We start from the raw sequence: 12,593 nt of genomic DNA, 5'->3' as shown, positions 1-12,593 counted from the left end.
CTACTACGCATTCGGAGCGGTAACGTTATCATTATGAAAAACAGTCATTACAATGTAATAACCACGGGAACCTAACTCATGAGCGGGTGGAAACTGCTCATCTTTGCCACACTACGCCTTCGGAGAGGTAACGTTATCATTGTGAAAAACAGTAATTACAATGTAATAACCTGGAAAAAGCTGGGCTATGTTTCTGCAAAAGTAACATACGTGTTTGCTTTTATGGATTTTCTTGGTAAAACTCTTAACTGCAAACGCATTCAAATAAACTGCTTTGTCGACTAAATGTAACTACTTAGCCATCCAGGAAACAAACCTGCGCTCATGACTCCCGACTTGCTCCTTTCTTTACTCCATGAGTGAACTTGCTTTCAATGGGATGGCACGGAATTTAGTGGATTTTCTTTTTCGGGCGCCATTGTCAGTCAGTCTCAAAGAACACCAGGTAAACAACATAAAAAAGAAACAAAATGTCGCTTATATCACCGACTGAAACGTGAATAAACTATTTCCTCTAGTCCCCCTTTTTCCAGTTTTCTGGAGTTTCGTGTTTCGTCCACGGCGCTGTTTCCTTCCCTTGCTCCCGGCTGAGGACGTTGCATTGCCCGGCGTGACCACTGGAGGATCCTGTCTCTGCTGCTCGAACTCCGAGGTTCTCGGAGAAGCGTTGGGCGATTTGGATTGTGGGAAATGTTGTTTTGCCGAGGAGTTGGTTTTGCGCAGCTAACAGGGACTAGCACATTGCTAGTAACTGCTTCAAATGTTCCCTTCTTGACGTTTACAAACGACTACAATCCCAGAATGCGTAACGGTTGGATATCGATGGCGGAGAGCAATGACTGAGGAGTTTGATGAAGATGTGGTATTTGAGGTTTGTGTTTTTATTCGGGCGCATATGTTCCGTTAACAAGTAGTGCAGTGTGTCAATCCCGAGTTGGTATAGGTTTTCTGATTCATTCTGCGTGATGAAATTGGCGTGGTTGACCAGACTGTCAGAGTAGCTGGCTCGCTAACGTTAGCTAGCTTATTAGCATGGCCATGAGAAACGTTTACCCATTGGCGTTTACACACCCCTGTTATGGGTAGCTGAGACATAAATCCGAGTTAAATTGGCCGTGTAGCCAATCCGGCCTGACTGCTAAGTAACTTTTCTTATCACGGGGCAGTGTGCTGTTTCATCATCATAGCTGGCGTGGAGAGTGTGTGGTGCTTCATGCGACGTAGTAAGTGAATAACGTTAGTTGTTCGAAACATCTGACAGCCTGATGTATCAACATGTACGTCGCCGATACCGTCCGATCATGCAAGTGAGTAACTTTAGCCCACCATGTCATGCTTGGATCGGGGTGTGTAATCATGATAACGTATTAATAGGTGGATCTATCAAGGTATGCAAATGGCTTGCTCTCAAGATGTAGAAGCACGGAGATGTTTTGTTTTCGCTCATCCTTCGGGTGAGGAGCGTCGGCAGCTGGTTGGAAATTGGTTCATAATGTTGGTTATTTTTTTCTTAATTGTGGGCAAATTGTTATTATGCCAGTGCCAAGTGCCAGTACGTTGTCCTAGGGGCAAACGGAGGAGAGGTAGAGATCAAAAGGCCCACTTTGCTGATGTGAGGTGTGAGTCTGACCTGTGATGCATCCCTGCTGGCAACACACACACACACACACACACACACACACACACACACACACACACACACACACACACACACACACACACACACACACACACACACACACACACACTTCCAGTCCCACTTTAAGATGAGCTTTAACACTTAATCATGTAGAGCACTCTTTTATGCAAGGATTTTAGTTTATTATGTTTGTGCTTAATTCCATCGCTGGATTGGAGTAATGAACTTTCGAGCAGATTAGGTCTAAGAAAAGGGTATTGAAAGAGGCAAGATGCTTAGGGCCAGGGGGAGGTTTAGGGATGGGTAGTGCACATACATAGGGTGTTCTCTACTAGGCTTTTAACATTAACATATCTTTGCTCAGCAGAAGTTTGGCCCTTAGCTAACTCGTCCCATGTTTCCCAAAACCTTAGTGAATCAATAAAAAACAAGAAGCTGCACACAGTAATACAATTAGTTGCCCATGGCGACCACGACTTGATCAGAGATAATAAATTATTTCCTTTTTCTAGCTTGTCATCTGAGTGGCTGTTGTGCCCACAGCATCAAGGTCTCTGTGTTTATGAATGGAAGTCAAGTGTGAAAGAGCGTGACTGAAATCTGCATGGAATGGCAAGTTGAATAGGAGAAAAGGTGGAGAATGAGCATATGATTCCAGACGTTAATTGGAATGTAAATGCTACTGCGGATCAGGGATGCTTTTCCTGCCACTTGGAGTGCTGGCTGGGTTGTGACACTTCTAAGAATAGCTTCCTATGTATTGGGAAATCTGTAACAGAGAATTGGGAAGAGCATGAACAAAAAGCGGATATTTGTCTAAATCTCTCCTCCCCCATCCTCCTTCTGCTCTTTCACCCTCTTTTTTTCTCTTCCCCTCTCTCTATCTCTCTACACACTCTCCCCTCTCTCTTTTTCCAGAACTCTCCGCTCTTCCACTACCTGCATGATCTAGGACACACAGACTTTGAGTCATGTCCCACAGTGTCTCAGGAGGACGAATGTGGAGGAGGAGAGGTGACTACGACCTCCCTCCAGGACTGCTTGTCCAAACCCGCAGTGAGTGACCCCCCCCACAAACACACACACACTCAAACACCCCTCACTGCTACCATAAGGAACCCCCACTATGATTCCATAACATGGGATGTTTTCAGTGTGTGCTTGACCAACTCCCTGTACATTCATGCAGGCAGACAGAAAGTAATTACATCTGCAATTGATTCCAAACAATGAAAACACATCACACACACTAACTCATTCACATTCATACATGGCTGGCAGACAGACAAGACAGGGATCATGGAGGAAAGAGAGCAACAGATTCAGGGCAAGGTATTTGTCTGTTCCACACACACACTATTGTCCCCTATTCCAGGGATAGGGTCTGTCTATTTGGTCAAGTTTCTCTATTAGTGCTGAGGGGAATTCCTAGTCCTGTTGAGGGGAAGAGTCTCTCGCTCGCTCATATATATTTTCATTCCCATTCATTGGGATTATTAGATTATTGATACCTGGAGAGCATTGTGTATGTGGGACGGCAGGGTAGCCTAGTGGTTAGAGCGTTGGGCTAGTAACCGAAAGGTTGCAAGTTCAAATCCCCAAGCTGACAAGGTACAAATCTGTCATTCTGCCCCTGAACAAGGCAGTTAACCCAACCTAGGCCGTCATTGAAAATAAGAATTTGTTCTTAACTGACTTGCCTAGTTAAATAAAGATCAAATAAAACTATGTGGTGTGAGTGGCTTGTGTAATATGCACAATCTCTTTGCTAATAAAACTCTGCTGCTGTACAGTATGCATTCATGTTTCAGGGTTCTGGTCACATGACTGAGTGCATTCCTTTTCCTGTTTCTGTATTTATTCCCGTGAGGGACAGGAAATTATGACACATTAGCCTCCTCCAAGAACTTTCCGTCCGTCCGCGTCATGCTTCCTCTCCGAGAGCCTGTTATTCGGAGGAGCGTTTGGGAATTATTCTCATAGAGGACTCATCATGGATATAACCCGTTTAAACATGGACGTTGTTATTGGGCATTGCCATCATCCACCATTTTCAAGTAGTCAACTGGATGGGGATTCCTATGGGTTAATGGCAAAGATATGGTTATTCCTTGTCCAACTTCCTGTAGCCCAGATAGAGGTGTGTGTGTGTGCTCGCCTGTTAACATGGACGATTGCCTGGTGTATATTTGATTTCCAGACAGTCCGAGGCCAACACTGGTTATCTGCTCCTTTTTAGCACACACTGGGCCTGTTTAGCACACACTGGGCCTGAAAATCATCCACATTTGTGAATGAAATAGGATTTCCAAAATGTTTGATGGCACGTGGGGCACATTGATGTTATTTTACAGAAATAAATGTCACACTAGACCAGAGCATTGTATGACATCAAATTAGGTTATTAAGGCAAGAGGATGAGAAATATGGGAAACTGTCAGTGTGCCATCTGAATAAAGGTTCTTTGTGCCACAATTTCCTTCTGACTCTACCAATGGGAATATATATATATTGCCTTTTTGCATGTGTTATGTCACATAAGTCACGACGAGCCCGCTAACTGAAGAGAGAGAAGGCAGGACGAGGTTAGTTGGAGTTTATTGGCAATAAAAAAAACTTCACTGCCAGCCTGCCTAGTCTCCTCCTTCAAATCCTGGAGTCATAAGAGAGTGAGATGGAGAGAAGATCAAGCGTTGAGGATTGTTTTACGGCAATATGGCTTCAAGATTTAGAACACATACATAATGTTACAGTCTCTATTCCTCTTTCACTCCCCCTACCCTTTCTCTCTCTCTCTCTCTGAGTCTCTCTCACACTCACACGTCTTTGCAGAGTATTTTTTTTCCATTCTCTCACACGGCAGACAGGGAGCACAAAGACTCGGGAATGTTCCTCTGGATGACGCCAGCGGAATACTAAAGAGAAGGAGCAAGACAGGACCAGAAAATTAACTGTACTTCCTAGTGATGTTTTGGTTGTTTGTGTCACTGTGTTTGCATTCTGCTGTCTGTGTGTGTGCTTTTTCTGTGTGGCCCGTCTCTGTCTCCTGCCTTAATGTTTGGATGGGGGATATTAGATTGAGATGAGTGAGTAGTAGAGAATGAAAACGCCTACATGGGCCTCCCCCTTCACGACTAACACACACTACCCTCTCTCTGGGGGGTGGTTTAGATGCCACGTTCTGTTCCTGCTGTGGTTGGTCAGTGTAGCATGAACACCCAGTCCTGCAGCTCAGATTCAGACCCATAATCAATAGCCCTGCAGCCTGCTGACCAATAACGCACATGCGTCCCAAACTCCCAATAACAGAAAGTCAGGGTAGAAAACACACCCAGGCCAGTCTGGATTAACAGTATGGGTGAAGTTGCCCGTAGATGCTGATCTTAGTTAAGTTTAGCATTTTCCACACTAATGGTTAAGGTTAGGATTGGGAGAGGGTGAGCTGATCCTAGACCTTTACCGAGTGGAAAGTTATTAATGAGCAACTGTAGCCTGGCTGGAACGCTGAATCCCTACAGGCCTGGGTCAAAAATAGCGCACTATATATAGGGAATAGGCTGCCATTTGGGACTGAAATATGCCTCCTTCGTGGTGATGTTGTCTGATACTGATAGTACCAATGACTGTATGGGACAGTACTGCAACTTTCCCAAGGGATAGAAAATACTGGAAGGAAAATAAGCTATTCTCATTAGATTGTGTCACTCGCTGTAGTTATTTTAATTCACTCACTCTTCACACTATTATGGCTAAATGAAGGGGATCAGGACTGCTAATATAGACATTTTTGAGGATTATTTGGTTAATGGCAGCATATCAAATTGTACTATTTAGTAGGAATGCTTATAATGACTGTTCGTTTGCTAGTGAATAGAATAGAATTCTGTTTACTTTGTTTGTTTACAGTGAATCTCCTATTGGTGCCTGGCAGACTATCAACTAGGGGGAATGGAGGGTGTTTGTGTGTATAGGAGTGTGTTGGGGGGGACGTCGACACACACACACACACACACACACACACACACACAATCAGTCACCCATTGTTGGTGTCTTAAAGAGCCTGTTTCCTGGGATATGCCCTGGAATGAAGAAAATGTTTAGGAATGTGGCCTCTGTGTGTGTGTGTGTGTGTCTGTTGTGAGCATTATTTGTGGTTGATGGCCAGAGCTCATTCCCCAGTTTGCTCTCACAGGTGTAGTAGGCTGTGTCGTCTGCTGTTCGTATGAAGGATGTGTGACTGACTTCATTTGCAGAATTATGCCTGGTTGATTACTCTGTCCCCCTTATTAGCTCCAGTCTCTTCCCCGCCTGACCCATCCTCCTCTGTGTTATTGGCAGGGTGGACGTCTACGGAGATTGGCTAATGCCTTGTGGAGGCGGAGCCCGTTCCACCAGGTTGCCTCGGCCTATATGCTGGAGCAGCAGCTGGTAAGGGTCACCATGGAAATCATGGGACTAACCATAGAACTTTAAGTGACTTCATCTCAAAGACACATGTTCTTATATTCTTTCTCTCTGTGTCCTCTTCCTCTCCCTCCTGCCATCTCTCTCTCGCCCTCCCTATAGGACTGTGTGTTTGGTCAGTACGCGGTGCGGTGTATCCTGGACCAGGATGTGTTGCTCCAGGAGGATGTGGAGCTGATCGAGCTGTTAGACCCCAGCCTGCTCACCCTGGGCGCCTCGCCCTCCGGTTCAACCAGACGAGACAACTCCCTGCCCTGCCCGTGCCTCCTCGCCTCTCCCTCGCAGTGGTACGCCCCAAACACAGATCCTAACATAGTCAGACACATATAAATATCCACATGTACACACAGCAGACACTAACATTCCATCTCCTTCTATCTTGTTTTTTTATTTCTTTCTCTCTCCTCTTCTCTTCTCTCTCAGGGACGTAGCAGTGCTGGTGGGCCTGGCTGCAGGGTTACTAGGCCTGTCCTCTCTCTCTACCGGGGCCTGGTCTCTGGCTGTGATCCCGTGGTGTGCTGCAGTCATGGGCTGGGTGGGGCTGCGAGGGGCGGGGCTGTGGAGACAGGGGAGGATGCAGAGAGCAGCACACGCCCAGGCCTCCGAGCTGCAGACCATGGCGCTGAACTGTAAGGCTCTGACCAGCCTGGCCCGCAAGTCCCTGAGACTACTACAGGAGACAGAGGTCATCTCTCGAGGGTTCACCCTGTAAGTGGACCATTTGATCTATCTATCTACTTCATCCATAGTGGGAGTGTGCATCCTCACCTTCCTACTCATATTGTAAGTGTACATGCTAACCCTGCTGTGAGTTACGTACTCTGTCCTTAACGTTGCTGTCCACTTTCACCCACTAGCACTTTCATCTCCCCAACTATAAGATTAGCACTTAGGCTAGTACCTATCTCTGCCCTGCCCTCTGTTTCACTGTTCAGTGTCTGTAGTATTGTCGGTAGGACAGTATTGTCACTGTATATATCTTCATCTTTTATCGTCTTTGTTTTGTGATAGCATTTTGTCATAACCGTGTCATATGTTGTTAGCCTGTCCTGTTGTCTGTCATAAACGTGTTATTAGCATGTTGTTAGCATGTCGTGTTGCGTGTGCTTCCCTGCCTCTCTGGGACGTCTGCACAGTTGTATCACATTTCACTTGTCAAGTCTGCTCGACAGGGTGAGTGCGGCCAGCTCCTTTAGTAGGGCGGGGCTGGGGCCACGAGGGCAGCAGCTGATTGGCCTGCGAAAGGCAGTGTACCGGGCGCTCCGCTCGGCCTTCAGAGCCTCCCGCCGAGCCACCTGCCACATGCTGAAAGCATATCCTTCACACACACACTCAGAGACAGGGGGTATTGCCAGACTCAACTTATGCAGGAATTAAACAGTGCAAGCACTAAAGGTTGATTTCTACCAGTAACCCTTTGATGTTACACTTGAGTTAGAGGATATATTCTGTTTGACCAATTGGCGCGTCATTTAATATATGAGTGTCAATCTGTGAGCTGATGGCTCCTTAACTAGTACCCACGTACCCCCTGAACTCTGAGATCGACAACGTGACCAACTACGTGTCTGCGGTGCCTCTGAAGGAGCTGGGGATGGGCCTGGGGACAGAGCACCTGACTGACGAGGAGGCACAGGAGCTCACCGATGACTACAGCCTCCCTGCCCTCAAGGTAAGACCCACCTACCTGAACCACGAGAGGGAGGGAGAGAGACTGAAGGAAGATGAGATTGGGTTAGATTTGGGGTGGAGAACTTGCTTTTATATAGATAGTGGAAGAAAGAGTAGAAGAGAAACATGATGAAAAAGATAGAAGGAAGAGATTTAGATGCAGGTCAATAGGTGAAATGAGGGTCATTATCAGAGTGAGGGTGTTAGCTACTCTGTTTGTCTCTCTGGATTTTCCGTCCTGCAGGTGCTGTTCCAGTTGTGGTTGGGGCAGAGCTCAGAATGTTTCCGCCGATTGGCCCTGCTGCTGTCACCACGACAACTGGAGGAGCCCAGGGAAGATTGGGTCAAAGGTGGAACCCCTCCTCTGCCCATACACTGCTCTGTTGCCACGGTGACACAGCCTCTCCACGGTGCCCTGGCCGGTTGCCTGGGCGACATGCAGCGTAGCTACGAGTTCCACCGGTACTTTGAGACGCAGCGCCGGACGCAGGGCTCGGACAGGGTGGGGCGCGTTCAGCAGAAATGCAGAGAGCTCAACACACTGCACACGTCTGTACGCAGCCTGCAGCTGCATCTCAGGGCCCTGCTCAACGAGTGAGTCAAACCTAACCCCTTACTCAACCCTCGCCCTCCTAACCCTAACACTTCTTACTCCATACCCTCCTCAGCACTCTACAGGCGTCAGTATTCTTCAGTTCGGCTGGTGCATAGCCGAACTCGGCTCGGTGAAATGAACTAGAGTGCTTGCATACTCCCTTAAAGGACCTTCTCTTGAAAAATGTGAAAAAAAGCGGCAATAGTATTGTTTGTCTATTTTGAGATGCCGTAGCCAGTACACACTTCCTCAAATAGTCTACATGAATGTAAGATAGCTCAAGAAATCTGTCATTAATTTTGTCGTTTTTGCAGAGGAGATCTTAGTCACACAATTTTACATCTAACTAAGGTGTTTGGTGCAGTATTTCTCAATGAAAAAATGTCCATGAATGAATGTCTCGTTGAATGACAACAGAAACTGTATCGAAGAATCCCTATTGTTGACCAATCTCTTACGAAGGGGTGTAAACTTCGGCTACTGACTTCGGCTTGCCTTGAGAAAAAATTTTGTGTGCTGACGTCCGAAATGAACTAAAGCGCCACAACATGTGGTCGCTGTTTCGGCTGGGAAGCATGCGGACGCCTTTAGCCCCCTTTCCTTACCCCACTCGCCCCATCCCCTTCTCCCCCTCATCTCCTCTTCCCCCCACTAGGATGATTATCCTGGAGGATGACCTGGAGAAGCTGATGGTGACGAAGGAGGCGGTGGAGGTGACTGTGGAGGGCTACCAGGACCTCCAGGAGCGTCTCGGCCACCTGCAGCCCCACATGCAGGCCAGCGCCGGATGCTGGGAGGACACTGTGGGCCAAGTGGAGCGCATGCTGAGGAGAGCTAACACCTGCCCAGGTGAAGAACACACACACACTACCTTTTTTAGGCTTAGGTAGTTAGCGCAGATGACCGGTTGAGAGGTGACAGGCCCCGGGTTTCCATGGTTACAGTGGAAGGGTTATTTTTAGTCAGTACTCCCCCCTGCCCAGCCCAGAGACTATTCAGAGTCAGTGAGGAAGTGGCTCCTTCAAATATAGGATAAGAACCAGACCTCGCAGGGATGGGAGGGAGGGAACAATGGCCTAGTTTCACCACAGACTGTTTCAGCACGTTTTAGAGGTCTACTCTTTGTGAGCAGGTTAACTGACTCAGGAGATCTGATACACAGTTTAAGCAAACAGATAATTGCCTAGAGTGGTGTCTCCATTTTGAGTGTGTGTGTATAATACATTCTATCCATCCTTTCTCTTTCAGGAACTCCTGATGGTCCAAAGCAGTGTCTCCCTCCTGTGCCATGCACCCCTGCCCCAACCTACACCCTCATCCTGGACAGGGACCCCGTGCCTGAGGAGCAGGTACTGAACCTCACCACTCACTGTGGATCTACACACACACACACACACACTCAACTAGGTGCCTGTAGTGTGTGTCTTTATGTGTAATGGGTCTTTCCTGCCCTCTGATTGGCCAGGAGCTGGAAGCGTACGTGTCGGACTCTGAGGATGAGAATGGGTGGGCGGGGTCGGTGGTTGACATGCTGTCTCCCGAGGAACGAGAGCGCCACCGGCGGGAGAGGGAGGAGTCACGGCGCGTCCTATCGGAGCTCAAAGCTGTGCTGGGCCAGCGGGCATCCGAGGGCGAGAGGAGGAAGTGGAAACAGCTGCTTTTCAACGACCAAGGTCTCGCTCCGCCTACCCACAATGCACCTCTCTGCCGCTCCTTTAGTTCTCTGTCTCTCATTTCATGTGGTCATTGAATGATGTGTTTATTTTGTCTCCTAGCGGCGGTGATGCCTATAGTTTCCGCTGAAACTTCTATAGAATCTCAGACACCCTCTGACCCATTGGACACTCTGACACTTGTGGGCGTGGCCAAACCAGGTGTTGTTGAGGGAAACAACCTATCGGAAAGGCTGAACGACGAGGAGGAGGAAGACTGGGTCGGGGACGAGCGCCCCCTCACAGAGGCAGAGGAAAAAGCACTTACAGAGTTCTGCTGTGGTGAGGCGGAGGTAAAGGGGGAGGAGGGTGAAGGTTCAGTCCCGGGCGGGGCGCAACTCTACCAATATGACGGGCTGCCTGACCAGGGGGCAGGACTAAACGGGCCCAACCTTCTATTGCAGCCCCGGATCCCCGCCATCACGGTGATGGACAGGCTGACGGAACTACACGGCTCGGCGGCGCTCAGCTTTAATTCCGCCCTCGCCGCCCAGGTGGCGGCACTTTCGCACACTTTTGCCAACATGGAGGAGCAGACGTTTGGAGACAGCGGAGAAGAGGATGAGGGAGAGAAGTGTTCGCTGCCTGATGGACAGACATGTGAGAAGAACTAGAGTCTAAACCCTCCTGCTTTACGGAGCTTTGAACAGAACAGTTATGGACAGACAGCCAGGGTTCCTGTATTTATGTCTGAACCCACTCCTGGGTTATTTACTGCGGCTGTCCGTTTCCTTGGATCCATGGCTCTCTGTCATGTCTTCATCTGTGTGTGTGTGTGTGCGTGCATGATTGGGTGAGAGAGCATTGTGTGTATGTGACATCTGAGTGAGTTTTAAGAAGAGCACTACACTACATCACTTTCTGTTACACTCCTCCATCCATGTGTCCATACTTTACCCACAATCCCCCTGTGGCCGCTCTCCTGTGCTACTCAGGTACCAGAACCACAAGACAAACTCTGACCTCACCGTCACAAGGTCTTCAGTTTAACCCTAAGGATCCCCTGTAGCTATTGGAGGCAGAGAGACTTGGTTATAGCATCAATTACATTGTCTCTAACTATTGACCAGTACCTTTCCGTGGTATGTCAACATTGTCTAACAGTTTAGCATATTGATGTCTGAGTCAAAAAGCCTAATTAGCTAAATGATTATTATAAATTTTACCACATCACTCCCTATATGACTCCTGTATTGACAGGCAGAGTCTGATGCGTGGTTGCTCTATTGAATGTGCGCAGGGCAGAATGCTCAGGTACTGAATCACTGACCGAGGGCTGAATGTAAGATGTTACTATACACACACCACACTGTAAAAGGGGAAGGAGAGGTACATTTCAAAGACAGCAGAGCAAAGCTATTTTATTGACTATTGTTTTATTTCTGGTCTGCCTCTCTGAGTCTGCACTTCTACACACTCCCCGCCTCACTAGGAATGGCCCTATAACTGCAAAGATGTGTTGGCTAAAACATCTGTCACTCAACCCACAGCAACCAATGAGCAGACGGCGAGAAGGGTGGACATAGTTGACCTCGTAAAATGGACTAGCCTACCAGATTTGGAAATATTTTTACATACTGTGTGTTTTTATTTGAGAGATGAATATGGTCAGGCAGTGGATTGCTGTGAAATGAAATTCATCCCCATCCACTAATGAACCACATTCACAGAGCTTATTTCCCCAGTGGTCTCGTCAAGTGCTCATCTGATGCAGGATACAGGATCAATGATGCCCCAATGAAGAGGCCATGAGGGGATGACAACTGGGTGATTGAGGGACAGGGTTGTACTACCTCGTGCCACCCCTACTGCACCTACTATGAAATCTGTTCCGCGTGTGTCTGTAACTCCCTATCTACTACTACAGATCTGAATGGTCTGCTGTGTCAGAACGTTTTGGTTCTGTCTTGTGTCCATCTGAAAATGTTTCCATGGAGATTGTACCACTGTATCTGGGGCAGCAGGTAACCTAGTGGTTAGAGCGTTGGGTTGCTGGATCGAATCCCTGAGCTGAGGAGGTAAGAAATCTGTCGTTCTGCCCCTGAAGAAGGCAGTTAACCCACTGTTCCCCGGTAAGCAGTCATTGTAAATAAGAATTTGTTGTTAACTGACTTGCCTAGTTAAAGGTTACATTTAAATATATAAAAAAATTCTCTATCCCCGGTCTCAGCATCTGTGTTTCCATAATACTCACTAGAATGTGATCCAACTCTATTGGTTTGGGACAGTTTTACGGAGTGTCCTGGAATGCTACTATCATTGATTACAATGAATTAGAGTGATGATCGAAGGACAGCATGTGCTTATTGACTGCACAGATGATTCCACTTGTCCGAGGGTGACTGCCCCCTCACCGTGTCTGCCTTGTCTTGCCTTCCAGCCCTCCCCCATATGTCCACGTCCTGAAGTGAGTTCTGTCCCTCCTGCATTTCATTTGTAAAATAAAATGTTATTCTGGAGCTGACTGTGTCTCTCTTTTTATATCGGTCTCTTTCTTTCTCCCTGTCTCTCT

General features: G+C 47.6%; 2 protein-coding genes across 6 annotated transcripts in view; one reads left to right on the top strand and one right to left on the bottom strand.

Moving 5' to 3' along the window:
- LOC118365980 (FYVE, RhoGEF and PH domain-containing protein 6-like) overlaps positions 1 to 595 on the bottom strand; it is a 33,224-nt gene extending 32,629 nt beyond the window's left edge. The window contains 1 exon segment of the mRNA XM_052492374.1: positions 317 to 595. Coding sequence (XP_052348334.1) covers positions 317 to 326 — 10 coding nt within the window. The 5' untranslated portion in view covers positions 327 to 595.
- A 103-nt stretch (positions 596 to 698) lies between these two features.
- LOC118366345 (vezatin-like) lies at positions 699 to 12,540 on the top strand. Of its 5 annotated transcripts, XM_052492376.1 has the most exons (13): positions 1,127 to 1,307; positions 2,558 to 2,695; positions 5,978 to 6,067; positions 6,206 to 6,390; positions 6,527 to 6,811; positions 7,264 to 7,416; positions 7,628 to 7,775; positions 8,019 to 8,368; positions 9,025 to 9,218; positions 9,618 to 9,718; positions 9,835 to 10,042; positions 10,145 to 10,374; positions 10,486 to 12,540. In XM_052492376.1, the coding sequence occupies exons 1-13, from the start codon at positions 1,266 to 1,268 to the stop codon at positions 10,693 to 10,695; spliced, it is 2,334 nt and encodes a 777-aa protein (XP_052348336.1). In that variant the 5' UTR covers positions 1,127 to 1,265; the 3' UTR covers positions 10,696 to 12,540. The 5 variants fall into 5 exon arrangements, with proteins under 5 accessions (XP_035604828.2, XP_035604825.2, XP_052348336.1 ...); XM_035748935.2 differs by lacking the exon at positions 1,127 to 1,307 and adding an exon at positions 699 to 871 and having other exon boundaries at positions 10,145 to 12,540; XM_052492375.1 differs by having other exon boundaries at positions 7,276 to 7,416; positions 10,145 to 12,540.
- The last annotated feature ends 53 nt before the right edge of the window (positions 12,541 to 12,593 follow it).

This window comes from Oncorhynchus keta, chromosome 33 (assembly GCF_023373465.1).
Source record: "Oncorhynchus keta strain PuntledgeMale-10-30-2019 chromosome 33, Oket_V2, whole genome shotgun sequence".
Classification (NCBI taxonomy): domain Eukaryota; kingdom Metazoa; phylum Chordata; class Actinopteri; order Salmoniformes; family Salmonidae; genus Oncorhynchus; species Oncorhynchus keta.
The sequence above is the reverse complement of the archived record's forward strand: the minus strand, read 5'-3'. Positions and strand labels throughout refer to the sequence as shown.

Coding starts and splice junctions, on each gene's coding strand:
- LOC118366345 (XM_035748936.2), top strand. CDS start 1,266: ATGTATCAACATGTACGTCGCCGATACCGTCCGATCATGCAA. Junction 6,391..6,526: donor CTCGCCTCTCCCTCGCAGTG/GTACGCCCCAAA, acceptor CTTCTCTCTCAG/GGACGTAGCAGTGCTGGTGG. Junction 7,417..7,627: donor ACCTGCCACATGCTGAAAGC/ATATCCTTCACA, acceptor ACTAGTACCCAC/GTACCCCCTGAACTCTGAGA.